This window comes from Canis lupus, chromosome 9 (assembly GCF_003254725.2).
Source record: "Canis lupus dingo isolate Sandy chromosome 9, ASM325472v2, whole genome shotgun sequence".
NCBI classification, from domain to species: domain Eukaryota; kingdom Metazoa; phylum Chordata; class Mammalia; order Carnivora; family Canidae; genus Canis; species Canis lupus.
The window spans coordinates 4,591,583-4,619,512 of NC_064251.1; the positions used below are offsets into that span (position 1 = coordinate 4,591,583).

A 27,930-nucleotide genomic window follows, 5' to 3' on the forward strand; every position below is an offset into this window, starting at 1 on the left:
CCCGGAGAGCCTTGGACGGAAGGATAAAGGGATGATGCCTCCGTCCCTTCCTCGCAGAAGCCAGGGAAGGGGGTGGATGCTTCTCCCACGTGGAATTGGGGCCTGGGAAAATTAATGAACAATCCTGAAAGTATGAACTGTAGGTGGGTCTGCTCTGCAGGACGCTTTGTCCACGTTGCATTTCTGGTTGGTTTCCAGGCAATGTGTCCCCCTGTGGCCACGTGTGATGCCAACAAAGTCACGGGGGGCGGGGGGGTCTTCCTTTTGTTGCCTCAACACCGCTCACAGCCCCGGCCTCTGCCCCAAACCCCAGGACCACTAAGAGGCCAGCGGGGCAGCTCGCAGCTCTCCCCTGGGAGAAAGACTCCCTGATGCTCTAAGGCACATGATGTCACCTTCATCCTGGGGTGGGGGGGGTCAGGGGGCTACAATCTTGAACACAGGAACCATCCTGTAGGCTTTATGGTTTATCGATTCATTAAATCCTTTCATCCGGGCAACAACCCTGCGAGGTCAGACCCATTCTTATCTTGCTCCCTCTCTTTACAGATTAGGAAACAGAGAGGCTGAGCGGTGGGCCGAGGACTGCACAGCCAGGAAGCTGTGGGCCGGGACTGGAACCCAGAGCCCACACTCCCACCCGCTCAGCTCTCCTGCCTCCCCAGGCGGCAGACTGCATGACAGTGGATGGTAGGACCACTGCGACATCCCTGAAATCCGAGCCCCAGCTGCCAGCAGAGTGGGCTCCAGGCCCAGTTCCATTGCTAAGCCCGGGAGGAGTCATAAGCCTCCCGGAGTCTCACTTTTCTCCCCAGCAACAGACCAATAAAAATGACTCCCTCACAGGGTTCCCGGTAGGAGCAACTAAGGCAAGGTGAGTGCAAGTCCCGCTGATTATCATTTCCTCTCGTCATCACTTCTGGACGCACGACCCCCTCACTTAAGGCCCTGTCGTCTCTCACCTTGAGAGAGTCTTGAGATAATTTCCTCTCTGCTGTGTCCCTTCAATCTTGACTCCTTTCTAGAAAGATCTTTCCACAATGTAAAGCCGGTTCTAACCCCTCCCAGAAGACTTCTCACCTCCTGGTCCTTGCCTCCTCCTCCAGGAAGCCTTCCTGGGACCCCTGGACAGAGAGAGGTGCTGCCTCTGTGCTCCCCCACTGCCTGCTTCAACCCCTGCCCTGCACTGTCCTGAGTCACCTCCATACCCACCCCCGCCCCCTGGGGCCCATGAGGCATGGGGACAGGGACAGGGCCTCTTTGGAAGCCCAGAGCTGGGACAGGATCTGGCCAACAAGCTCCTGCTGTTCAGGGACAAGTAAACAAACCCATGAATCAGGTGAACCGTCTTAGGAAGAATTGGCTTCAAGATTGAAAATGAGGCCAAGGAAAGCATCTCCGGGGAGAGAGAGAGACAATCCCAAGGCTGACGGGCGTCTTGGCTCTCGGCTCTCCGGAGGGGAGGGGAGCAGGCTCCCGGGACACCTCGGGCCAGGGACAGCACTGGCCCCGCGTGCCCTGCCAGTGCCAGAGCCATCCCACAGGAAGGAGAGGGAAGAAACCCGCCCGAGCCTGCGGGTCCCCCTCCCAGGAGGAGCTAATGAGGGGCTGCCGGGGCTCCCCAGCCCTAGAACACAAGGCTTTTCCATTCCAAAAGACTTTACTGGAGAGAAGCGTCTGCAGCTGCTCATGACTCTGGTCACAGGGCCTCGGGGCCGCCGGGAGGACAGCGGAGAGGGTCAGCGCGGGGAGGGGCCTGTGCTTTCATGGCTTGTAATGTCAGCTCGCTTTTATGGGCAATTTTACACTAAGTGGTTGGTCGGAGCGGTGACATGAGCTGAAGAATGCTGGCTCCCGACAGCCTTTGGCCGAAGGTGCCCTCGGAGGCTCGGCGGCACAATCCCACCTTCCCGGCTGACTCCTCTAAAGGCCCCTGTCCAGATGGCTGCTTATTTCCAACGCCAAGTCCCTCATTCCTCTTTGGATTCTTGGCCCAGGGCTGTGTCAGGGGCAGAGGAGACATCGTGGAACCTCCGGCGGGACCACAGGGGTGTGGGGTGGGGTGTCAGTCTATAGGGAGAGACAGCAGCTTCCCACGCAGGGACTTCACACACGGCCACTCAGCACCGCCTGCTACAGTACAAGTGCGTGGGAAGGATGGGGAGTCTACATGGAATCGCCAAATTTGGTGGCTGGAGTATATTTCTAAGTGTCCCCAGGCCATCTGAATGGGAGTCTCAATCCAGGATGAAAGGGGTGGGGGAAGGGGGTGACCTAGGGAAACAGTGCTTTTCTACAGCTCGCCTGGCTAATTGGGGCCCCCACACCCAACCCAAATTCATCCACCCATAAAAGCCACCCTGGTGGGAGGGCAATGGAGAGTTAGTGTTTAACGGGGACAGAGTTTCAGCCTGGGATGATGAAAAAGTCCTGGAGACAGATGGCAGTGATGGTTGCATAACCCAGTGGATGCACATAATACCACTGAACCGCACACTTAAAAATGGTTAGGACAGTAAATTTTGTTTTGGGTGTTTTACTATAAATTTTTTTAAAAGCCAAACTGTTCACACTCAGTGAACTGTGCCCAGCCCCACAGGGATATATATGCCCAGTACTCTGCCTCCTAGGCATGCCCGCGTCCCCATCTTCTCTAGCACCCCATGGACTCCCAGCTGGCCATCATGTAGGGACAGCAAATATCCAGAGAAGGGGAGGAGACTCGGTTTACTTTCAGCTAAAGGATCAAAAGGTAGGATGCGTAGATGGGACAAGGAGACAATGAAAACAATGATCTATGGTCAATTAGGGGGGAAAAAATCCTCAGGGTGCTTAGATGGTGCAGCCAGTTGAACATCCAACTCTTGATTTTGGCTCAGGTCATGATCTTAGGGTCGTGGGATCGAGCCCTGCACGGTGGCTCTGTGCTCTGCGGGAAGTCAGCTGGAGGTCCCTCTCCCTCTGTCCCTCCCCCGCTCTCTCTCTTTTTCTAAGAGAAAGAAAGAGGAAAGAAAGAAAGAAAGGAAGGAAGGAAGGAAGGAAGGAAGGAAGGAAGGAAGGAAGGAAGGAAGGAAGGAAGGAAGGAAGGAAGGAAAGAAAAAAAAAGAAAAGAAAAGAAAAGAAAAAAGAAAAGAAAGAAAGAAAGAAAAAGAAAGAAAGAAAGAATCCCTCTGGGAATCCTAATGCTGAGTTCTGGCACAATGAAAACACTCCTGGGCATGAGCTCCATGGCGAACTTGCTGGGTGGCCTTGCACAGACGTCAGATTGTTCTGCTGTCCGCCTCCACTCCCCTGATATGAAGCTCGGACAGATCTCCACCATCCCTTCCAGGCTAAAAATTCTCTGGTTTGATTTCTCCCTGTGCCTTTGGTCTGTGGCTGGAAATAATCTCTCCAGGTAGGGCTCAAATTCCGGAACAAAGTATCCTCTCTCCCTCCCTCTCCTCGCTGTGTGGGAAGGACCTAATTAAAAAGAATTCTCACAAAGTGCTCAGAGATCTTTGGCTCCAGGTGCTCAGTGCACACAGGGAACTTTTACTTTTTTCCTAGACTCGTCTCATCGCAGGGAGCACACTGGCTGGGGCAGCGCAGGGCCTTTCTGCCTCCCCGGGGGCCTGGTATCCCTCTGACCCCGGCCAGCACCTGTCTCCCGAGCACTAGGGCATTGCCCGCCCCGTCTCTCTCCCATGGCCTGTTTCTGGAGCAGGCCACCGCCTCTTCCCAAGAGCAAAGGGGGCCGAAAGAAAGGACCCCAGAGAGTTAACTGGGCATCTAAGGAACTGCTTGGGAAGGGAAGGAATTCTATTGTCCTGCAGAATTTTCTTCTCTCGCCCAGAATGTGTTTTTGCTTTCTGGAGCGGCCACACCGCCAGAAGCTCCTTAGTCAAAAGCCAAAAAAAAGCAGGGGCCGGAGGTTTCTAAAAGGGAAGTATAGGGAGCAGCCTCCCCCACACACGCTGGGCAGCCTGCATAGGGACCAGGGACCAGGGTCCAAGGCGACACTTCCCCCCAGCATTCCTTCCGACTATGCAAACTGAGGCTAAGAATAGGGCCGTGGCTCCCAGGAGAGCTACATGAAACCACAGACTCCCTCCAGCTCCGAGCGAGGCGAGGAAGTGGTCAGAGGAGGAGGAACACATCCCTTTGCTGCTCCGTCTCCTTCCTTGCAGACAGGCCCCAGTTTACATAATGGATGTCCCTGAACGCTGAGCGCAAAGCCAGCTTTTCTCATCTAAGCTATGCTTTCAAGCTGGCAGGAAGGTGGCTCCGGGCCCGGTGCACGTCACAATCACCGAGACCCCTGACAGCTCCTGATGCCCAGGTCCTGCCTTGTCACTCAGGGCTGCGGCCTGGGCGTCAGGATGCAGGTGTCCAGGCTCTCAGGTGACTCTCATGCCCCTGGGGCTCTCAAGATTCTTTTTTTTTTTAAAGACTTTATTTATTTATTTATTTATTTATTTATTTATTTATTTATTTATTTATTTATTTATTCATGAGAGCCACAGAGAGAGAGGCAGAGGGAGAAGCAGGCTCCATGCAGGGAGCTCCATGCAGGACTCGATCCTGGGGCCCCGGGATCACGACCTGAGCCCAAGGCAGATGCTCAACCACTGAGCCCCCCAGGAGCCCTGGCTCTCACGATTCTATCCAGTCCCACAAGCCTTTGAGAACCGACCAGCCAGCCCCGGGGGGCACCTGTACCACCCTAGGTTTCTGCCAGCTTCACTGGACTAAATAAGCTCCAAGCCAGTCCTGGCCTGGTTCTGAGGCCGGGGCAGCAGGGTGTTGCCCATTCTGTGGGGGCCGTGGGCTCCAGGAAGCCCGTCCCCTGTCCACCTACCTGTTCTCCAGCCACCATGTGACAAGATCTCCCTTTTCTCCGTACTTGGTGGGGAGAGAACAGTGGACCCGTCCTCCCCTTGCGAGAACCCGTGGCCCCCAGGACTTGAGGACACGCTCATGCTTCCTCCCAGGACCAAATCCTGCCTTGTTACCCTTCCTTCCAGAGCTTCAGAAGGCAGCCTGTGCCTCGTTTCTGACCTCACTCCCCGAGGTCCTCCACCCCACCTGGGCCTCCTTTAAACGTCTCCTCCACAGCCCTCTGGGCCCGGTGTGGACCAGGCCGGAGCCGGGAGAGGTGCCCCGGCCACCAGGTCGGTGCTGTACTGTTTGTGGGCCAATGTCCAGGCTCGGTGACACTTGCAAGAAACAGATCCCCACCCCGGGGGCTCAGAGCAGCATGGAGCGGGAGGCGAGGGGTGGCCTGGGAGGAGATGTCTCTCCTGGACTCTAAGGGGGGCTGAAGGCAGGGGCCGGCGCAGCTCGGGGCCCCCAGCAAGGTCCCCGACCTTGCCGGGCGATCAGGGGTGCAGACCCGGATCCCACGGCACAGGAGATTCAAACACCTCCTTGGAAAACAAAACAAAACAAAACAAAACAAAACAAAACAAAACAAAACAAAACAAAACAAAACCACCTCCTTGGAATCCAAGGAAGGAGAAGGGAAAAAGGAGAGAGGAGAGGAGAGGAGAGGAGAGGAGAGGAGAGGAGAGGAGAGGAGAGGAGAGGAGAGGAGAGGAGAGGAGAGGAGAGGAGAGGAGAGGAGAGGAGAGGAGAGGAGAGGAGAGGAGAGGAGAGGAGAGGAGAGGAGAGGAGAGGGACCTTTTTTTTTTTTTTTAAAGCATAAATTAATCATTTGCCTCTCATCTTGGGATGTGTGGCTGGAACGTGTAGCAGGGAGAAACGACCACTGCTCACAAGAGTCCGTTAAGTGCCACCCCTGCTAGGTGGGCTCGTCCTCCCTCTTTCTAATCCATGTGCTTCATGTGTTATACAGCGTTTCAAGGATCCAGAAAATTATAGAAAATAACGTAATGACATAATGAATACCCTGTGTTCCTCCTTCCCAGCCTCGTTAAGTCTTAACATTTTGCCATATTTGGTTCAAATTTTTTCTTTCCTCCCCCCAAGGGATAGCACATCACAAATCCGGGCGGAGCCGGGGGTGTGTCTGTCTTGTCCATTGTCCTCACAGTCGCCACCCTGGGCAGCCCCAGCCCTGGGCAGCCCCAGCCCCGGCCTGTGCTCTTCCCTTCCTGGGGTCATCCTCTGGGGTCATCGTCTGGGGTCATCCTCTGGGGTCGTCCTCTGGGGTCGTCCTCTGGGGTCGTCCTCTGGGGTCGTCCTCTGGGGTCATCCTCTGGGGTCGTTCTCTGGGGTCGTCCTCTGGGGTCGTCCTCTGGGGTCGTCCTCTGGGGTCATCCTCTGGGGTCGTCCTCTGGGGTCGTCCTCTGGGGTCGTCCTCTGGGGTCATCCTCTGGGGTCATCCTCTGGGGTCGTCCTCTGGGGTCGTCCTCTGGGGTTGTCCTCTGGGGTCGTCCTCTAGGGTCGTCCTCTGGGGACATCCTCTGGGGTCATCCTCTGGGGTCATCCTCTGGAGTCGTCCTCTGGGGTCATCCTCTGGAGTCGTCCTCTGGAGTCATCCTCTGGGGCCGCCAGCACCACGCTACCCCCTCCTGTGCCTTCAGCTGCTCCCTTTTCCGGCTCCTTCGGGAGAGCATTTAAACAGGCCTACGCTCTCCCGCCTTGGAAGGTAAACAAGCGCGCCTGCTATGGGGTGAGCTGTGTTCCCCCGAAACGTGGAAGTCCAAACCCCAGGACCCGGGAATGTGACCTTATTGGAAATAAGTCTTTGCAGAGGAGGAGGCTAAGATGAGGTCGTTATGTTGGGCCCGCACCCAGGAGGGGGTGTCTCTGTCAGAGCGGCTGGCGCCCAGGCACACGCGGGGAAGGCGGCCTCAAGGCACAGGAGAGGGAGGCCACCGAGGAGCTGAGGCCCACCGCGGCACCAGGCTAGGAGAGCGAGCGGGCTCGGGCAGGTTCTCCTCACGGCCTCCCCTCCGGCCTCCCCTCCGTAGCGGCCAGCCAGGGGCGGAGCGAGGCAGGAGGCAGACGTCCGGCCTCCACAACCCTGACACAATAACCGACTTTGTGGTACTTGGTTTGGGCAGCCCCGGAAGCTCACACACCTCCCCGTGTTTCCGCTGTTGCCTGCCCCTGCTCCCCTCACAGCGGGCTCCCCTCATGGCCTCTGCTCCCCTCACAGTGGGCTCCCCTCACAGCCACACTCCCCGCAGAGGCCAAGGCTTCTCCTCACACTTGCTGCTACCTCAGCAGCCTCCCCCTCGGCCTACAGCCCACCTATCTCTGTCGTGTGTCCCCACAGCTCTACCAAACTGAGTCTTTCTAGGGTCAACAACGATTTTCACGTGGCCAGCCTTGTTGGGCAATTTTCAGTCTCCTTCTGGTGAGCATCTGACATCACTGGCCACACCCTCCTTCTAGAGGCATCTTCTCCATGGGTGCCCATGGCTCCAAGCCCTCCTGGCCACTCCCGTCTCCTCTGCCAGAACCTCTTTCCCCAACAGGCCTTTCGCTGTTGCCATTCAGTAAGGCTTTGCTCCCAGGCCTCCCGTAGCTTGGCAGCTTAATCACACTTGCGTTCAGTGACACCACCCGCCGATGCACCATCGCCCTGCCGAGCCGCGGCCCCTCACACAGGAGCCTCCACACGGGCGCCTCTGCTTCGGCGGGTCTGAACCCAAATTCCAGGCCTTCCCTGTGTGTTCTCTTCTTCTCCCCCCAGAGAATCGCGGCCAGTCACGGGGGGCTGTGCTGGGCCGGCTAGTTCGGCCCGGTTCAGGCCAGTCAGAGCCAGTCAGAGCCGGTCAGAGCCGGTAGCGCCCTGAGGCCTGCCCCACCTGGCTCCCAGAGGCCTGGGCTGCTCGCAGGGACGGGGCTGTGGGGACGTGGGCCCTGCCTCCCTCATTCTCGGGGGACCCTCCCCAGCATTTCCCTCAGACAACAACAATGCTGATCAAACAAAAAAGCCAGAAGATTGATTTCCACCAAGTCCCCGTGCTTGACGGCCAAGCGTTGCCCCTCCTCGTCCTCCTATTTAAACATTCTCCTCTCAAGCTTTCATCATTTGCCAGTTAAGTCAACTAATTTTCGACTAAACCCAATTTCACTCATGGATGGAGGAAGAGCTCGGTAATTTTTCCTCATGCCATGTACTATTAATGATGCTTGAAATTATGCAAATAAAATTAATGAGCACGGCCGATTCTGGCCAGGGAGGAAGGGAAAGGCTTAATTCAAAATGTCCCTGGCTGGGGCACTGGGGTGGCTCAGTCGGTGAAGCTCTGCCTTCGGCTCAGGTCATGATCCCAGGGTCCTGGGATCAAGCCCCGCGTCCGGCTCCCTGCTCGGGGCGGGGGAGTCTGCTTTTCCCTCTGCCCCTGCCCGCCGCTCCCCCTGCTTGTGCTCTTTCTGTCAAATCAATCAACTTTTAAAAAATAATAATAAATAAATAAATACATAAATAAATACATAAATAAAATACCCAAGGAGGACTGGGCATTCAGGAGGACGGAGGCAGGTGCAGGTGCAGCCCATGGAGGCTCTGGCCCTGCTTCCCCTCCCCGGGAGCGCAGTAGCGCGATGGTGCTGTGAGGCCCCCTCCAGGCCCTTGCCCAGCACCCCTCGCCCCGGGAAACATCCTGCAGCCACAAAACTAGATGTGGGCTCTACGCATTACCCCAAACATCACTCCAGTGAGCTGGTTAATTAAAACACCAAAACACGAGGAGCAGAGAAAAGCGGCTCATCCGTCCAGCCTTGTTGCTTAGTCAGTGGTGAAGACATCTGCCGTGAACATCTGTGACAAACCGCATCCAAGCGGCAGCATCTCTGTCCCGTTCCCTTCCCCACGCGGGTCATTTAGCCAGACCAGGAAGGCGCTCTGTCACAGAAGCCACGCCGCGACTCCCAATTGGGATCGCCTTCACATCTCATTGACCTACTTCCCAGGTAACCAGGTGCTGCCCACAAGGAATGGCTCCCTAAGGCTGGGAGGTGAGGTGACCCGGATGATTCTCCTCCTCCCTGCAGAGCCCACAGCCACGCCACGAGTGTGTCCAATGGGATTTCTGCCCGTGACTCCTTTCCAGGCTCAGTCGGTCACCATCTTGTTATGGGTTGCACCACGTCCCCCCTAGAATTCATGTTGGAGTCCTAAGCCCTAGTATCTCAGAATGTGGCTTTATCTGGAGATGGGGCCGTTAAAGAGGTCATCAAATTGAAATAAGGCCATTAGGATGTGTCCTAATCCACTGTGACTGGCGCTCTTAGAAGAGGGGGGAACGCTGGACACAGACACATACACAGAGAGAAGGCCACGTGAAGGCGAGGACAGAGAGTGGGATGATGCTTCACAAGCCAATGAACATCACGGGTCACCAGCAAACCACCAGAAGCCAGGGGACAGTCTGACAGATTCTCCCTCACAGCCCCAGAAGGAACAACCCTACTGACACCTCAATCTTGGCCTTTTGGCCTCCAGGTTGTGAGACAACCCATGTCTGTTGTTTACGCACCCAGTGTGTGGCGCTTTGTTCCAGCTGCCCCAGCCAACTGACACACATCTGGATTGAAATCTCTGTTGGAAGGGAAGGCCCGCATTTAGGTCGCATTGGGGTGGTCCTGGCAGAATGAGCTCGAGGAGCTCACGGCCCTGGCCTCCATCTGTCACAGGGGCAAAGTACATCCAAGAGAGGGCATGAAACGAGGGACATTCTGGGTCAGCAGGTTCCCACCTGATGCCGTGGGTGAGGCATGAGAGGCCCCGCCATCGGGGCCACTTCCAAGGGGTGCCTCCTCAGCCCACCCCTGCAACCGAGGGTATCACGGGGGGCTTTCAGGTATGCATATGTGAGCCTGGGAGGAATCTGCACACGCTTTTGACTAGTCTTCTAGGGACCTGAGCCTGAACCTCAGGCCCTCACCCTGCCCTCGGGACCTGCACTGGAGACAGAGGACAGCTCTTGTGAACAAGCCATGAAGGTCAATGTCCCAACCCCACAGCAGCCCAGATCCTGGCGGTGGGGAACTTCAGGGGAGGCTCAGAAAAGCCACAGCCCCACCTTTTCCACTTGTCAACCTTCACTGCTCATTAGATCACCTTGGGAGCTTCGAGAACTTGATACTTGGAGCCACTCATCTCCCCCAGACCAATTAAATAGACACACCAAGAACAGGCCCAAATGTTGGTACATTTTCTAAGGCTGCTCTGCAGCCAGAGGGGTGGGGGGTGGGAGGGTAAGAATCCTCACCTGAAATGTATTCCAACCACAGCTGATGCTCTTAATTTTGTAGACATAACTGTATTACGTCTCCCGGGGAAGGTGGTTTTCTTTTTTCTGTTTTTATCCTTTTAGTTGTTTCAAAATTGTTTCTGATAACAGATTTAGAAAGCCCCTTCATGAGGCTATTCCCTGGGGTGTCTGGGCTGTTTACAACAGCTCTGCCCTGTCTGAGCAAGAGCATTCACTTGCACCTACACCCCACTGGGGACCAAGGACAGAGCTGTCTGAGCACAGTCCTGGGCCTGCCCATTTAACAAACTGCAAATCAGAGATGCGATAACCTCTCCCCGGAGCCCCTGCTTCTGGGAATTTCAGACCCACATGAGTCTGGCATGAAGTGACATGTTGGCCGGAGGATATGGAGTCTCTGCGGGGTGTGTGAATGTGTGTGTGTGCACGCACCTGTGCATGCATGTGTAGTGTGCTGCATGTTGTGCACAGGGGTGTGTGCGTGCACATGTGCAAGGGTGTGTTCGCCTGTGTGTGGTGGTATGAACCTATGCATAGAAATGTGCATGTGTGTATACGTGCATGAGCTGTGCACACAGGCATGGGCGTGCATATGTGGTTGTACGCTGGGGCATACACGCATGCACATGTGTGAATACATGTGGGTCCGTGTATGTAGTGAAATAAAAGGCAGCAGGAGGTATTTGAGATCTTGATACTTTACACTAGGGCCTCACTTTCAAGACCTCCTCAGTGCAGTGACCTCCCCCTTCACTGCTCTGGCCCTGTTATGAGCAATGGCAGCCTCAGCAAACATAGGCTCAGTGCCAGGCCCAAGAAGTGGCCAGAGGAGGAAGTGCTCTGGGCAGGTAAGGACTCAGGATAAAGACTGAGGCAGGAGATACCCCAGCATGGGTTGAGAAGCAGAGCAACTGAGTTAAACTCCCATCTCTTAAGGAGACTTGTCAAATACTTGCTCTCTCATGAAAGGATGATTCTCTCAGCGTGGTTGTTGGGCCGTCACAAATGCATGGGAGAGGCCTTCCCTCAGGGAGCAGTAAAGGAAAGAAGTTCTCATGTCTCTGGCCCCAGAAGATGCACAGCCAGGAGGGAGGAATCAAGCTGAACACCGTTTGATAAACATGAATTCATCTAATCTTTGAGGCAGGTCAAGGTGTCAGCAATGCTGATAGGATGCTCCACACTCACGGGGGACTTTGTGTGTGTGGCAGAGCCTGGGATGACGAGTCCAGACAGACTTCATGTCCAGGAGTCTTCCCACTGCATCTTGGGGTCTCTGGTAACTTAGGGGACAAGAGCCCCTAGACCCTTGCTTGCTGCTCTGCCCTAGGCAGGTCTGGCTCACGACTACCCACAGCCCTTGACTGTGTCATCCACAAACTGCCCAAGACTTCTTTGACTTCCAAGACACTGGGTCCTTTTTCTCCTTCCTCCTCCTTACCACCACCATCATCCCCCCATTTGACTTTCCTGTAGGAAGTTTCAAGGCCAGGCAAAGATGGTTCTTTTCATCATTTGCAAACATTAGCAGCATTCTGCTCCACAGTGTTGATGCATCTATGTCTTCTGTTCAGAAGGAGCTGGGGGTGAGCAGCAATGTGTGCTGGCGGGTGGCGAGTGGGCACACACAGCCCTGAAGTGGCCCGCACAATGTGAACAGCTTGGTCTGACGATAAAATGCCACCAGGGTGAGAGCCACAGTGAGGGACATGCTGGTTCCCTTTCCCAGCGCTGAGAAGCTCATCTACGGGTTTAGCACCAGCACTCGGGGACAGCTCCCCACCCAGGTCCTTCCCACTGGGGGGACATTCAGCCAGATTTGGGAGGGGGTGTTTCTCTTCCCAGGTGGCACCTCTTCCCCCAGAACCCACTGCCTGCAATCTGGGATTGTGCTTCCCAATACTGCCACAATCGTGCAGCCCATCATTACTCCCTGTCACCTTCTCCTTCTCTATATACTGTTCCTCTCTGAAGACACTTTTCAACTTTCCTAGGCCTACTGGAAAAGTTCATCAGCCTATAAGAATGACTCCAGTGGTGTGAATTGCAAGCCATGGGCATAAAAACCTTCAAACCAGTAGGTTATTTAGTGGTCTCCCCCTACTCAATACAGCTGGTCCTAGTACTGCCCTCCGATCAAGGTCATGAGAAGCACTCCTTGATTTACTGGCAGGCTCCAAGTTGCAGGGGAAAACTGCAGGGGCTGAGTAGCTGCCCGAGACCACGCTGACCTAAGACTGTCAATGGCTTTGTCCCCATCAGCATCATCCTCTCTCCAACACTCCTGTGCTATGGAGCACCAGCATTCATGGCCAGGACAAAATGCTGATCAGAGAGAGACATCTAGAAGCAACAGACCATCAAGATGATGGGTGGGCTCTGGACAAGAATGACATTTTAGCTTGAAAACCACCCTCAGGGAATCTCTGGGTGGCTCAGCAGTTTGGCGCCTGCCTTCGGCTCAGGGTGTGATCCTGGAGTCCCAGGATCGAGTCCCACATCAGGCTCTCTGCATGGAGCCTGCTTCTCCCTCTGCCTTTGTCTCTGCCTCTCTCTCTCTCTCTCTCTCTCTCTTTCTGTGTGTGTGTGTGTGTGTGTGTCTTTCATGAATAAATAAATAAAATCTTAAAAAAAAGAGAAAAAGAAAAAAAAAGAAAACCACCCTCAGAGTAAGTTAATAGGCTGGTGAAGAAAAGTCGATTTGTAGGCAACAACTCTGGGGCCTTTCTTAGTCATGTCTTATGAGAAAGAGGAATAGAAATCCACAAAGCACAAACCCCTAACCATAAAGAAAAAGAAAAAGATCACTGGCTTTAATTACATTAAATTAAGGCTTCTGTTCCTTGGGCTCCACCAGGGAGTGGGGTGGAGAAAGAAATGACAAAGACAAGCCACAAATTAGCAGAATATTTTTAAAAAGATATAAATTGCATGGGCTTTATATCCATCATATATAAAGAACATCTACAACTCAATAAAGAAAACATACACGACCAAGCAGAAAGATGGGCAGATGACATGAGTGGGTATTTCATCAAGAGGAGAGAAGGATAAGTAAATGACAGAATGCTCAGCTTCAATAGTTGTCCAGGAAATGCAAGTTAAGAACCTAACAAGGTATCATGACACCACCCGACACCCTCAATTAGGAAATCTAATACCCCTACATATGGGTGACAACCTGGCCACTGGGAATCTCCAATGAGTGGGGCTAAATTGGGCCATCACTCAGGAAAACAACTGGCATTACCTTACAAAGCTGAATTTTCACACAACATCAGTTCCAGCAATTGTACACTTTATACTGAAGAGAAACTCAGTCTACACCCAGGAGAAACTGTGACACAGGTACCCCATGTACAAGAACATCTACCATAGCATCACTCAAAACAACTTACAAAAGCAGGGAGAACATGCCCACAGTGTAAACACTGGAAAATAATTATGGAAAAAATAATATAATGAAATCTCATACAGCAGTGAAATTGAACAAAAGAGAGCCCCATGGAACAACATGGATGAATCTTTGAAACATAATAGTGGGTGAAGAAAGCAAGTCTCAAGCATTACATACAGTAGATGCCATTGACACAAAGCCCAAAGCAAATAAAACTAAACCATATACTATTTATGAATAAACCTGAGTATGAAAACAAAAGAAAAAAAATCTGATGTAAAAACAAAGAAATAATAAACACAAAATCCAAGTTGCAAGTTTCCTCTAGGGGGAAGCAGAGGGATTCATGAGAGAAGGGGCACCAGGTGGACACAAGAGTCCTGGGAATATTTTTTCTTTAGATTGGATCACAGAATCATGGGAGAACCCCATCCTAACACTTCGTAATAACATCTGTTACAGACATTTTTGTGTGTATCAAATATCATAGAAGAAATGATAAATAAATGAAGGAAAACGGTCTATATTTCTATATCCCACAAATGCAGCAGTTAAACCTAATCAGACTTGCATGCAGGCATGCACACACACCCACACACACGCACACACACACACACAATCCCACGCCCTCTCGTCACCATTTCCCACCTGCAAGAACATCAGGGGGGCTCTGGAAAGGGAAGCGTCGGGGAAGGGACAGGCATCATAGGCCCACCTCATCACCGTGCAGGTCTTACCAGCCCCCAGAATAGGCCCAGGAAGGAGCCAGTTCCAGAAGAAAACCCCCAAGGCTCCACCAGGATGGCAGGCATATAAGACACTATCTACATGACACGGCTCAATTCCCCACACCAATATTTGTCAGCCACTGAGTGCAAATGCTGGGACACCTGTTGGCCCAAGATGGAGACACGGACCTTTGAACAGCACCATGCAAATATGCCTCCTTGGTGCATCCCAAACATGACCAGGTACCAATGTGGAGGAGGAGGAGGAAATTAGGAATGTCACTATCCACTGTATACCACAGGAAGCCTCCCAGGGCCCTGCAGGTGGAGCAGGGGCTCCTGGGAGACAGCTTCCCCTTCCTCCCCTCCCCTCCCCCGGCACTCACCTCTGCAGCTCCTTCAGGGACACTGTGATCCGCAGGCCATGGCCCAGGACATAGAGAGTGGCCAAGATGTCTGCCCACTGCACCATCTCCCCCAGAGGCCCGCCCTTTAGCACCCTTGGGCTGAAGACGTCACCAGACTCCTCCGTCAGGAAGCCGATGTGAACGAGGATCTGGGGAGGACACAGGGTCAGCGTGGAGGAGCAGTAGCACTTGCCCTGCCACCCCCAGGGAGACCCGGCCAGCAGCGGTGGCTGTCTCCAGGCTGGGCCTGGGCAGGCGCTTTCTGGCATCAGCAGGGGGACCAAGAGGCAGAGTGACCACACTGGGCACTGGGGATCAAAGTGAACAAGATGGTCACGTCCCGCCTTCAAGGCGCTTACGTTCCAGATGGAAGAGGTAGACAACAGTAAACACAGACAAGAGATATATTCATGAAATGAGAGGGACTCTGAAAGAAATAAACAGGTGATGTGAAAGTCAGGTAAATATTTATTGGATGGATGGATGGATGGATGGATGGATGGATGGATGATGGATGGGTGGGTGGACAGATGGATGGATGTGAATGGAGAGATGGGTGGATGGATAGATGCGTAGATGGATAGATGGGTGGATGGATGGGTGGGTGAATAGATGGGTAGATGGACAGATGGGTAGATGGATGGGTAGGTGGACAGATGGATGGATGAACCTACAACCTCCCGCAAACAGGCTACATTATTCCCAATATTCCAGGCAAATGGCATGATTTTTCTGCCTGAATAGAACAAGACATCTACAGAACACAGAGCCCCTAAGTGGTGGAGCGGAGGGTTTGTCATTCTACCCCAAACCTGAAAAGGGCCAAGGGCCACCACATGCATCTATCCTGGACTCTGCCTCCCTTGCCCCAGCTGAAATCCAAATAAATTCCATAAAACCTTTTCAAGGGCGGACCCGGTGCCCACTTGGAGGCCTGGGGCCCTGAGCTCATTTCCTAAGCTCTCTGGGCTCAGCAACCTGAAAGCACAGAGAAGTAGTACCTGCTTCTGGTCCCTCCAGGCGCTTCCCAGCTTCCGTGCCAGCCGCTGGGCAGCCAGCGCCCACTGGGCCGTGAGCCGCTTGGTCCGTTTCTTCATGAAGATTAGAGACTCCTTTCCACTGCCCATCAGCTCCAGGAGGTGGGACAGGTTGCTCCGGAAAACTGCCTGGAGGGGCACCCAGACATGGGTTCTCCAGCCCTCAGCCCCGCAGCCGCGCCACCATGGTCACCTGCTGCCTGGGGGCAGGGGCCGGCACCCTCCCTGGGAGGCTGGGGCGTACTCTAGCTTCTCCTGCCCTGTATAAGGGCCTGCCAGCCCCCACAGTCGGGGAGCCCTGCTCTCACCCACCAGCACCAACCCCCCAGCCAAGCCTGCCTCAGCCCAGCCCTGGTCATCCTTCTGTCCCGAGCCCTTTTGTGTGTGTGTGTGGTGGGGGTAGTTAGCAATGACAGTTCCCAGGGGTCTCAGGTGCTACACGGAGGCCGCGAGGGTGCTGGTCAGAGCTGGCGCTGGGACGGCAGGGAGGCTGGGCCCCCTGAGTGGAGCTGGAGTAACTGGATGCCCTGAACAAATTAACTGCACTCCCTAGACCTCAGAGTCGCCATCTGTTGTGTGGCCGCATAAGGGACTGCTGGGAGGTTTATGTACAAATGAAGTGTCTGGAAGCCTTCCAGGAACGACAGCTATCGTTACTATTATTCTAGTCCGTTTAGGGGGTGCCTCCAGGGCCCCAGCTGGCCCCTCAGGTAGGCCGAGTTCTGCAACATCGCCAGAAGGTGGGACGGCACAGTCAGGCTGGCAGGCTGGGACGTGCCCCCCACCAGGCACAGCTGGTCAGCCTCATTTTACCAGGGGCAAAGGGGTCCTCCTGCTGTCTCTTAAGGATGCCCCGCCTGAGGAGGCCGGATGACCTGTCCACCAGCCCCTCATGGGCCCACCCACTTCCCAGGCCTACCTGGACTTTGGGGAGGGGCTTGGGGGCCGTCTGGGTGGCCGTCTGGTTCCTCCAGGGCAGTGGGGGACAGAACCACTCAACCTCGCTGAGGTAGATGAGGAAGGAGCACTCGGTGCCGTCCACCCCGAAAAAGGCGTAGCAGGGGTCAGAGGTCCAGCGGGCACGCATCCACTGTGGAGAGGGCCAGCCTAGGACCAGGGTGCTGGCACCAACCCCCGCCCCCCGGCAGGCTCTTGGCAGGCACGTCCTTGGGGACCCGGTCCCTCAGGACAGGGCCTCTGGGGCACACATTTAGAGATGCAGCAAGGGCCAGAAACAGAGAAGACAGAGACTGGACCCGGCCCTGTGCCCTGGTCACTGGGAACCTCAGGGAAGGCCGAACAGGACCACCATTCCCCAGGCCCAGAAAGAGGAGGACCCTGGGAAAATAAGGCCAGGTCCCCACACACTCAGGGAAAGCTCCAGGGCAAACAGCGGGAGACGCGGCAGCTCAGGGCCTGGCTGGTCTCCACTGGGAGCAGGTTCCATTGAGGCCAAGGTCAGGAGCAGCCTCCAAGGACAGGAGGGCTGGAGCCAGAGCGGGCCCCGCCCACAGTGATCCCCACATGTCACCGAGGAAGGGGCCTGCTGGGGCCACTGCTCTACCCTCTGAGGGGGTTCAGAACCAGTGAGGAGCTGGCTTCTATGGTGTGGGCTGCATTCCCAGATGGACGGGCTCCATGCAGCCATGGGCCCCTGGAAGGGAGCCCCCAGAGGTGGAGCTATCTCAGTCCAGCTGGTTGCAAGGATGGGGAGGGATGGGGAGACAGGCCCACTCAAGAGATCTAGGCTTTGTCTGAATGTGTTGGGACACAGGCTGCTGGAGGGGTTATTAACCGTTTGTTTGCAGGAAATCTGTTTACTGAAAACCCTGAAACATGATCATCCGAGGTAACTTGGGTTGGTGGGCCAGGCAGACGGCCCAAGCAGAGAGGCGGTCACCCCACTGAGGCTGGCCTCTGCCAGCGGGTACCAGGGTCAGGGGCCGGGGGCCGGGCAGAGAAGTCCTCACTAGCAGAGACATCCCTGCCAGGAGCAGAACCTCAGAGCTAGTCTGGGGCAGGGTCCCCAAAGAGGAGGCTGCCCCTGGGTCACTTCTACCCCCGTCCTCAGCCCCGGGCCTCACCTCCACCTTCCCTGAGCAGTCAGGGAACTTGGGGTCACTGGGCGCCTCGCACTGGTCCCGCCGGCCTTCTGACACTGCAGGGGGAGAGAAGGTCAGCTTGCTGAGGACCTGGGTCTAGCAAGGAGCCCAGTGACGGGTGGGAGAGGCCTGGTCTGCAGGGGGAGAGGTTAGCTCGGGAGCACCTCTCCCTTGAGTCTTCTCACCTGAAAGGCCACCTGCCAGGGGGTCCCCAAGCCTGAGCTCCCTCCCCTCCTCTGCCACTGGCCACCACCCTCCACACGGGCTTTGGAACCAGTGAGGAGCTGGCTTGAATGGCTATGACCAGGGTCTCGCTAGGCAGACCTCAAGCACCTGCCCAAATGTAACCCTCTGGGGGGGCCCCCAGTCTGCTGCTCCCCACATCAAGAAAAATGGAAGGGGCCACCTGGAGATTCCAGGACTTCTCAGAGCAGGTCACGGTGGGGTGAACCCCAAGTCACCCCGCTTAGAGCCTGAGGCAGGAGCCAGGAGAGCGGCTGTGGGGAGCGGGCAGGGCCACCCGCACGCCGGCCTCCCAGGGGCAGAGGGGCCCGGGCCCCCACCCTTGCTGTGCAGGAGCAGGCTGTGGCGCAGGATCTGGTCCACCTTCACGGCGATGTCCGAGACGTTCTGGGCGATGGCCTGGATCCGCTCCATGAGGCCGGCCCCGGGGGCAAACCTAGGGACAGAAGCCGGGGCGGAGTCGGTGGCCTTCGGGAGGCCCTGGTGCACGAGCACGAGCGAGGGCAGCCGCCGGGCAGCGCTCCTGGCACCCGGAGGCCGCCCCAGGATGAACCGAAACGCCGAGCCGGACAGCGCTGGGCGTGGAGGCGGAGGCGTGTGCACGCTCCACCCCGGCTGGGGTGCGGGGGATTCTCGAACCATCCATGGGACACACGCAGCCGCGCAGGCCAGGCATGTTGCACGTTCATGCCCACGTGTGTGCGCCCCCCGCGCACCAAGGGGCAACGACTGCGGCTACAGCAAGCAGAGGGGCTCGTGCCAGAGCCCGGAGGGGACCTGGCCCGGGACCCCCAGGCGATGGGGGCCCTTTCCCGGGCATGGCCCGCGGCCCCGAGTCTGGTTCTCTGTTTCCTCCCGGAGGGGCTACATTGTGCCCAAATAAATTCCACCCAAAGCAGCCTGGGGACTTGCCAACTATTAAGCCTCTAGTAAATTATCGTTGGGCTCCTGGGCATGAATCCCTCCCAGGATCTGAAACGCATTTACTGCCACTAACATCACAGCCCTCCACCCTCCAATACTCGCCTTGCCTTTATTTTTGGAGAATTTATTTCCTGCGGTTGATTACTACTCAACCCTCAGAGAAGTTTACGAGACGCCACCCACAGGATTTATCTCATTGCAGAGGCCTGCGCGGAGATGGACCCCACTCCGGCCGTGCGGGGGCTTCCTCCACACGTCGCTTGCTCTCCCCGACACGTTAATTCTGTTCCTTCGCACTTGGCACTCGGCCCTCGGGCTCTGCGCACCCTGTTTAAGCTCCATCTACCCCGTTATGAGGACGGGGGCTTTACTGCCCCACAAAATGGGAATTACAGGAAGGAGGTGTCCCCTCGGGTGATCTGTCCACATGTCCCCTCGGGCCACCCTCCTCTCCCGCCACCACTGCCACCTCCTGCAAGGAGAGGACGAGCTGTGGCCCCATCCCCAGAGGGTGTGGGAGACAGGTGGGGACAAGGCAGACGTGGGCACAGGGAGGGTAGCAGGAAGGGGCAGACGAGCCCTCGATGCACACACATGTATGTACACACACACACTCAATCCCGTCAACTCTCAAAACCAAACTACTGGAAGGTGGCATGCCTCTCTCGGCTCCCTGTGGCCACCGTAACAGCACCACAAATTCATCCTCTCACAGTTCTGGAGGCCGGAAGTCCAAAATCAACATGTCAGCAGGGTGGGTTCCGTCTGGGGGCCCCGAGGGAGACTCCCCCAACTTCTGGGCGCATCACCCAGCCTCTGCGTGCTATCACTCGGCCTTCTGTGCGTGTCCAGATTCTCCCATGGTGCAGGGACCCGGTCACTGGACTAGCCCCCCCCTCCATCCAGTTGACCCCATCTTAATCTGATCACATCTGCCAAGGCCTATTTTCAAGTCAGATCACATTCAGAGGCACCGGGCTTCAGGCGTCGACTTATCTTTCTGGAGGACACAACTGGCCTTCTGTTAGATTACAGATAAGAGGGAGGGGCTAAAAGATGATGCTCCTTTTGCTCAGAGTCCCCAGACAGCAGGGGAATAGGAACAGTCCTCCTCGGTCTTCAGGTGGCCGAGGAAGGCCATGGGGAAGAGCGCGGTGGGCATTGCCCTTTACAGTGAACCAGAAAAAGAGCTGAAGATCCGCCTCTTAGGAGCTGTGTGACCCTGGGCGAGTCACTTGGCCTCTCTGTGCCTCATGGTCATTCTCTAAAAACGTAGGCCTGCACGCGGAGGCCGCTGTTGCTGGTGGCGTGGTGTGGCTGATGCCAAGGCCGAAGGGGCTGGGGCCAGGCCGGCGGCTCTTCTCTACCCTCTGACCCCAAAGGAGCCTTTGTAGACACTTTCCCCCCACTCACTGTCCTCTGTGAAAAGTTCAAACCAGGGGATCCCTGGGTGGCTCAGTGGTTTAGCACCTGCCTTCGGCCCAGGGTGTGATCCTGGAGACCCAGGATCGAGTCCCACGTCGGGCTCCCTGCATGGAGCCTGCTCCTCCCTCTGCTTCTCTCTCTCTCTCTCTCTCTGTGTGTGTGTCTCTCATGAATAAATAAATAAAATCTTTAAAAAAAAGAAAAGTTCAAACCAGGGACATGCTGCTGTTCTGTTTACACACTGCAGTCTGCGGGGGGCCACACGTCTAAGATCATTTCCTTCTCAAGAACCAGGAGGCTTCACCTCTGGCGGGGGGGGGTGGGTGGTGGTGGTGACAGGTACCCGCAGAGGATGCCCCCCTTAAGCAGGGAAGGAGCCCGAGGACCTGACGTCTGGGTTGGGCTCCGCAGTCAGTTCCAGGGAGCCTCCTGGAGTTGCCTTCCCTGCTGACCTGCGGGGACAGGACAGACACCCCTCTGCCCGGAAGGGACGTTCAGCCGACACCAGGAGGTGGCCACCGTGTGGGAGGCCAGAAGCTCGTGGCTGCTGGGTCAGGGCTGGTGCTGAGCATGGGTGGCCGAGGAGCTCAGGGGGTGCTCCCGGGCAGGGAAGGGCCAGGTACGCCCGCCCCCACAACCTCTAACCAGAGACCCCAGGGCACAAACAACCCTTGTCAGGGATCGAGCAGGACCCCCGCAGGTCCTGCTGGACTTTAAAAGGGACCCCACCCCACTTTAGGCCTCCCGGAAGGTGCCTCTCCCTCAAGGCTCTGCTCCATCCACCCTCCGGGAGCCAGATCGCTCCTCCGAGCCCCCTAGATGCTGGGCTGTGGTGGCAAGTGGCTGGCTTGCAACCCCCTGGAGGCCTGGGGCTCCTGGCCGGCTCAGTCGGTAGAGCACGTGACTGTTGATCTTGGGGTTGTAGGCTGGAGTCTCACGCTGCGTGTAGAGATTACTTAAAAATAAAATCTTTTTTTTTTTTTTTAGATTTTATATATTTGAGAGGGAGTGAGAGACAGTACACAAGCAGGGGCAGAGGGAGAGGAAGAAGCAGGCTCCCTCTGTTGAGTAGCTTGATCCCAGGACCCCAGGATCATGACCTGAGCTAAAGGCAGATGCTTAACTGACTGAGCCACCCAGGTGCCCCCAAAATAAAATCTTTGAAAGAGAAACAAAAAGGAAATAAAAGAAACCCCCAGTCGAGTCCTGCGTCCTCAAGGACAGGAACGTGCTTCTGGATGGAGCCTGGCACTGCCCAGCATGGGCTACATGCCCAGAGCTCCATCCCTGAGCTGGGCTGAGTAGCCTCTCCCGCGCCCCCTCCCCCAGATTCACATCCACCAAGAACCGCAAAATGTGACCTTATTTGGAAATAGGGTCTTTGCAAATGTAATTAGTTGAGATGAGGTCATGCTGAATGAGATGGGGCCTCAGTGCAGTCCCTGGTGTCCTCATGAGAAGGCCACGGGAAGGCGTGCTGCAGAAGGCCACCATGGGACGGCGGAGGCAGAGACCGCAAGGACCTGGGTGTGCAAGGAAGGATCCCTGGAGGCTTCAGAAGGAACAAGGCCCCGCTGATGCCTGGATTGCAGACTTCAGCCCCCAGAACTGAGAGAGGAAATAATTTTTATTGTTTTAAGCCATCCAGTTTGTGGTCATTTTTTTTTTTTTTTATGGCAGCCCTAGGAAATTGATGTATCACTGTCTGCAGCACTGAGGGGAAATGGGTTTTAGACCGTCCCAAAAGGACAGTCTGGGTTCTCCTGGGCCCCCGTGTCAGGAACGTCTCTCCAACCCATGCTCCTCTCCCTGAAGCCCAAGTGAGCCTGCAGCTACTTTGACCAGAGATGAGCAGCTGGAGACCACGCGTGACATCTCGAGCCCCGGGTGGGTGACTCCCCATGTTATTCAGAAATTGGGAAGAGTGAGGGCTTCAGAGTCAGAGGTCCTGGACTCACATCCTGACTCCACCAGACAGCTATGTGACCTTGGGCAAGTTACCTAACCTGTCTGAACTCTGGGGCGTAGCTCCTGTAACAGCTGAAGAACCTCAACTACCTCCGAGGATGAGACACAAGGCCGAGGGTCACATGCTCAGCATATAGTAGACACTCAGTAAATGCTCGAGACGCTTTCATGTCCCAGCCACAGCCACCACTCCATCCCCCAAAGGAAGGACCATGTGTCCGACCACAGAACAAGGCACTTCACTTTTTGGAGGATGTTCATACTATAAGCGTTTCCTGGGGAGCATCACCAGTGGGGGCTCTGAAGAGGGCAGGTGGCTTCGGTCTGATTTCCCAAGCTCAGCGTGTTCAAAACAGAATGACTCGGCGTCACTGGTGTTAAACTGGACTTAGCATCCGTGCGGTACTTTCTATTTTCAAATAATCTATGATTAGCCCTCTCTCCCTGGGTGCTCTTTAAAAACTGACAGTGAAAATAGATGCCTCAGGAGATGGCAGACCACAGCAGGGCCGTGGCCGGGGAAGCGTGAAGAAGGGGAGGAGAGCAGGAAGTCAGGGTGCTCCCATCGGCGGGGCGCCAGACAATTCTCTGGACAACATCATGGTTCTTTTGAACAGCCCTTTGTACAGAGGAGGAAACCAAGGCCCAGCAAGGCTGAGTTACTTGCTCAGCGCCACATGGCTACTATGTGGAAAAATCAGCTATCAGTTCACCTGCAAGGGGTCTGTGCCTAGGGGTGGGCATGAGGGCAGGACTTCAGGACCAAGGCCTTGATCTAGGGAGTGACATCATGGGGGTGGACCCCTCAGTATGGTTTTATTGTGTTTTTTTTTTTTCAACATTTTATTTATTCATGAGACACAGAGAGAGAGAGGCAGAGACACAGGCAGAGGGAGAAGCAGGCTCCATGCAGGGAGCCCGATGAGGGACCCGATCCTGGGACCCCGGGTCACACCCTGAGCTGAATGAAGGCAGATGCTCAACGTGCTGAGCCACCCAGGCGTCCCCCTCAGTACGGTTTTGCACCCGCACTCCCACCCCCGGCTACTGGCGAAGGCTGAAAGAGCTGTAGCAGGAGGCTTCTCCCTGTCAGCACGAATCCTAACCCCGTAGGATCTGTTACCAGGGTACAGACCTTGGATTGTGGGTGCAAGGCAGGGGGACCTCGGGGACAGATGCCCGCAGCCTTTCTCAGCTGAGTACCCTGTCTCCCTGCTGCTGGTGCAAGTGATGGCGGGCTCTTTGATCCTCCCTACTGGTTGCTTATTTTTAATTCCTTTCCTGTTTTATATTTGGTGCGTGCATTTGGTGGTCAAGCCAGAGGCGCCTGACCCGATGGCCTTGTGAGGCACGGCCTGAGTGGGAGTGGGAGACCCAGGGCCGCGTCAGGGTGGGTGGGAAGACGGCCACCCAGAGATTTGGGAGAGGCTCTGCACGGAGGCGTCTTTGCCCTTCACCCTGTAGCAGCGGGTTACTCCTGGCAAGGCCTGGCAGCTCCCATGGCTCCCCACGGCTCCCCACGGCTCCCCACGGCATGATCAGCAAGAGGAGGGTGAGGTTCTTGGCCCCACCCTGTAGGCTGCGGCTGCCAGGCAGGGGCAAGAAGGAAGGGGGCCTTCTGCATTATCAGGAGCTCTCAGGGCCAGCGGGACTTTGGGTCAGATGGGTGCCACCATCCCTCCCAGCTGGGCAGACATTCCACGAAGCATCACGGGACTTTGTCCCTTGTCACCCCTGACAAATGTGGCGTGGTCACATGGTTGCCGCGGCTCTCAGGACCACAGGGCCATGCAGACCATGCAGGCCGGGCCCCGTCCCCTCCAGGTCTGCCGTCTGGGCCAGGCCTTTCCTTGCCTGAGCCAGTTCCCTCACCCGGGAATCACAGGCCTGGGTGGGCCTTATCTCACTGGGCCGCTGGTCAAGGTCAACGTACATAACCAGCGTCCGCTGGAGGAGCTGCTTTCACTATTGGTCATCATTAACTATTAGCACTGCTGTTTCAGCCAGCTCCGCGAGAGTCCGCTGGAAGCCAGGGCACAGTCCTCGGGCCTGAGGGCCACCCCGCGTGGCGCTGGCTGGAGAGGCCCTGCCCTGTCTCCCAGCAAACGTGCCCGAGTGGCCCGAGCCGGCCTGAGACACAAAGTTGGCCAAGAGCTGACAGGACAGAAATGGGAAGAGGGGAAGCAATGTCCCGGGATCCGCTGGCACCTCCTGAGGCCACCACTGCTCTTGTCACACAGGAAAAGAGCCAACAGGTGCCCCCCACACCACGGGCTCCTAGGTGCCCTGCCCCAGTGGGCCCAGACCCATCACGTTGCCTCTCTGGGGACACCGCGGCCCTGAGAACCTGCCCGGGGTTAGGAAGTAGCACACCTCAGAGCCCTGCCAGCCCTGCCTCTTACTGCACCGAGGGGAAACTGGCCAGGAAAAGACAAAATGACATCAGTGACGTCCCCGAGGTTGCTTTTGGGCTGGGGATGGAGCAAGGGACTCAGACCCTGGCTCTCTGCGCCAGACCTTGCTCCTTCCTGCAGCGTTTGCAAAACAGTGAAGCACACCCAGAGCTCGAGACGCGTGGCCCTGTGATTTCTGCACACCTACTAAGCACCAGGCATCCCACCAGTCGTTTCTTACTTGAGAAGTGAAAGAAGGCCAAGCCAGGCCTCTGGTCAGCCCACTCCCCACCCCCGGGGAGCCACTCGGAGAGGCTCTGGTATCCATAGTATCCAAAGTTCTCCTGCCCAAGCACCCCTTATCTTGCACCCACAGACGGACCACCAGCCCCTCCTGCCCAAGCACCAGTGGCCTCCGGGAGCCCCCTGGCAGCCTGCCTCTGTCCCCCAAAGAGGCAGCCGGTCACAGGATGCTCTGTTCCCTCTACCACCTGGGGTCAGGGCCCCGCGGCCACTTCCCCTTGGGCCCAGCTCCAGCATCCATCCCATCAGGCCAGGCCCCCAAGAGGCCCCCGAAGGCCCCAGCCCCTCCCCTCAGCCCCTGAGGCAGTCACCCACTTGGCCCTCATTCCCTGGCCCCTTGAACAAGCTCTCCCGGACGCCCGCCCGGGGAAGGAGGTTTAATTTCATGTTCCTCCCATGATTTATGAGGATTGCATTCAATTAACAGAGTATTGATTCCGCGCAGCTGGCCGGCACGCTGGCTGGGAGTTGTTATTTTATTATCAAACCAGCCGCTTTCCTTTTAAAACACAGGGAGACTCTGCACACGGGGGCCCACACGCACACTGACCGAGACGCACAGACACGTATGGCCAGAGACACGAGCGTCACAGACGGGGAGCTGCTCTGTGACTGTCCGTCTGTCCCCCCGTCTCTCACACACCGCATGGGATGTAAGGAACCCCTGCCCAGGGTCCAGTCTCCTCCTCGGCTTCTCTGGCCCCAGTCACCCCCATCCAGAGCCCCGGATGCTGTGGGGGGGTCCGGACGACACTGAGGACCTGCCAACCCCTCCTCAAGCAAGAGCAGAGAGCATTTGTCTCTCTTGCATCAAGAAATATATGTGCATTTATGGTAGATAGACAGACAGACAGACGGATGGATAATCTCCCCACCATTGACAGGAGCGCAGTCAGCGTCGAGCGGTGTGTGGTTTCCACACTGGGCGAAGGGATCGGTGCCCCATGCACACAGCAAGGCCAGGGTGTGGAAGCTGGACTGGGGGACACAGGAGCCCGAGTCCAGCTCCCACTCCTACACCCCAGGACCTGGCTTTTACCCGGAGGATTTTTTTTTAAAAATCCCCTATGTATCTTTTATTTAAGACCCGTTGAGATCCTACTGTAGAGGTGTACCTTGCCCATCTTACCCACAGCAAACGAGGTTGAGAACCTTTGTCTTTGTTAGGATGCTTAACCCGTTCACACTTATCCTCACGTTTGCTAGGTTCCTGCCCTGACCTTGTCACCCAGCTACCTGCGTCCCTTCCCACCCAGTCCGGCCTCCCTCCAGCCTTGGGGCCAGACAAGCGCCCGGATCTCATCCACCGGGAGGCTGTCCTGTCAGGGCCATAGGTGGGGTAAGCCTTTTATTTATTTATTCTTTACAGATTTTATTTATTTATTCGAGAGAGAGTGAGAGAGAGATCACAGAGGGAGATGAAGAGGGAGGGGGGAAGCCGACTTGCCGCTAAGCGAGCAGAGAGCCCGACACAGGCCTTGATCCCAAGCCCCCCCACCCCTGCAGAGATCATGACCTGAGCCGAAAGCGGACATTGAATTGAGCCCCCAGGTGCCCTAAGGCAACCCTTTGAAAGAAGCCCCCAAAGTTGTCTTCCCAGATTTTGGGTCCCCTCACCTGCCCCCCACACTCACGCAGACCCCCGAGGCTCCTCGCTCAGGCTGTAGGTGGCCGAGAATGTCTAGAAGCATTTTTGAGGTTTTTTTTTTTTAAAAAAAACTGAAAAACCCTTCATCTCTTTACCCACAAACAAGAATCTTGATCTGCTGTTTATTGTTACTTTATTTTTATTGATTTCTGCACACTGGTAATCCAACTCTGTTCATTATTATCTAACCTCCTCTTCACATTGTCACTTATCACTAAAATCCCCACATGTCCCTGTCAACCTCCTGTTTGATGGCAGCATAAGCCGCACCCAGCAGAGGCACCACGGTCTGCGTGCTGTGCCCTCGCCGGTGGACATTTAAATTGTTGCTCAAACTTTGTAGGTTTTGGCAAGATTTTATTTTAAGTCATCTCTACACCCAACACAGGGCTCGAACTCACAATCCCGAGATCAACATTTGCACACTCCACCGACTGAGCCAGCCAGGCACCACATTGCTCAAACTTTTTGACATTATAAAAAAGGTATTGGGACGCCTGGGTGGCTCAGTGGTTGCACATCTGCCTGTGGCTCAGGGCATGATCCCGGGGTCCTGGGATCGAGTCCTGCATTGGGCTCCCTGCAGGGAGCCTGCTTCTCCCTCTGCCTGTGTCTCTGCCTTTTCCTCTGTGTCTCTCATGAATAAATAAATAAAATCTTTTGAAAATTGAAATAAAAAAATAAAAATACAAAAGGAGTCAATGACCAAGATGTTCAGAAACATGTTCCTAAGTGAAGATTCTTCTCCTGAGCAGATTCCCAGCATGAAACGACCAGGTCGTTACAGGCCACAAGGCGGTGACCGGGCATTCCCAGGCGGGCCGACTCCTCAGGGTCCAGAATGGGAACTCGTCCAGGGTGGGGGTGGCCAGGACACACCTGGCTTCTGTCTCCCTGTCCTGTCGCACACAGTCCACACGCCCAAGTCCCCAGATTCACACGTAACAGAGCACCAAGGGCGCCCACAGCACCCTGCCTCTCCTTCCTTCCTCCAGCAAGTACTTATTGAACCCTGGGATCCAGAAATGAGACAGACAAAATCTCTGCCCTCACGGAGCATACGTTCCAGCTTGGGAGACAGACAGTGAACAAGCAAATCATGAAAATACACAGGGTGAGGTGGAATCTGGGAGGCTGGGTACAATTTGAAATAGGTCCCCAGGGAAGGACTCATTGGTGA

The 27,930-nt window shown here is 55.7% G+C and overlaps 1 protein-coding gene across 2 annotated transcripts in view; it reads right to left on the reverse strand.

Moving 5' to 3' along the window:
* Positions 1-27,930, reverse strand: part of MGAT5B (alpha-1,6-mannosylglycoprotein 6-beta-N-acetylglucosaminyltransferase B) — a 70,759-nt gene that overhangs the window by 25,862 nt on the left and 16,967 nt on the right. For both annotated transcript variants that reach the window (XM_049113890.1, XM_025468123.3), the window contains exons 4-8: positions 18,410-18,525; positions 17,829-17,902; positions 16,664-16,834; positions 15,709-15,873; positions 14,687-14,856 (exon numbers count right to left, since the gene is read on the reverse strand). In XM_049113890.1, the coding sequence (XP_048969847.1) occupies positions 14,687-14,856; positions 15,709-15,873; positions 16,664-16,834; positions 17,829-17,902; positions 18,410-18,525 (696 nt within the window). The remainder of the gene's footprint in view (positions 1-14,686; positions 14,857-15,708; positions 15,874-16,663; positions 16,835-17,828; positions 17,903-18,409; positions 18,526-27,930) is intronic.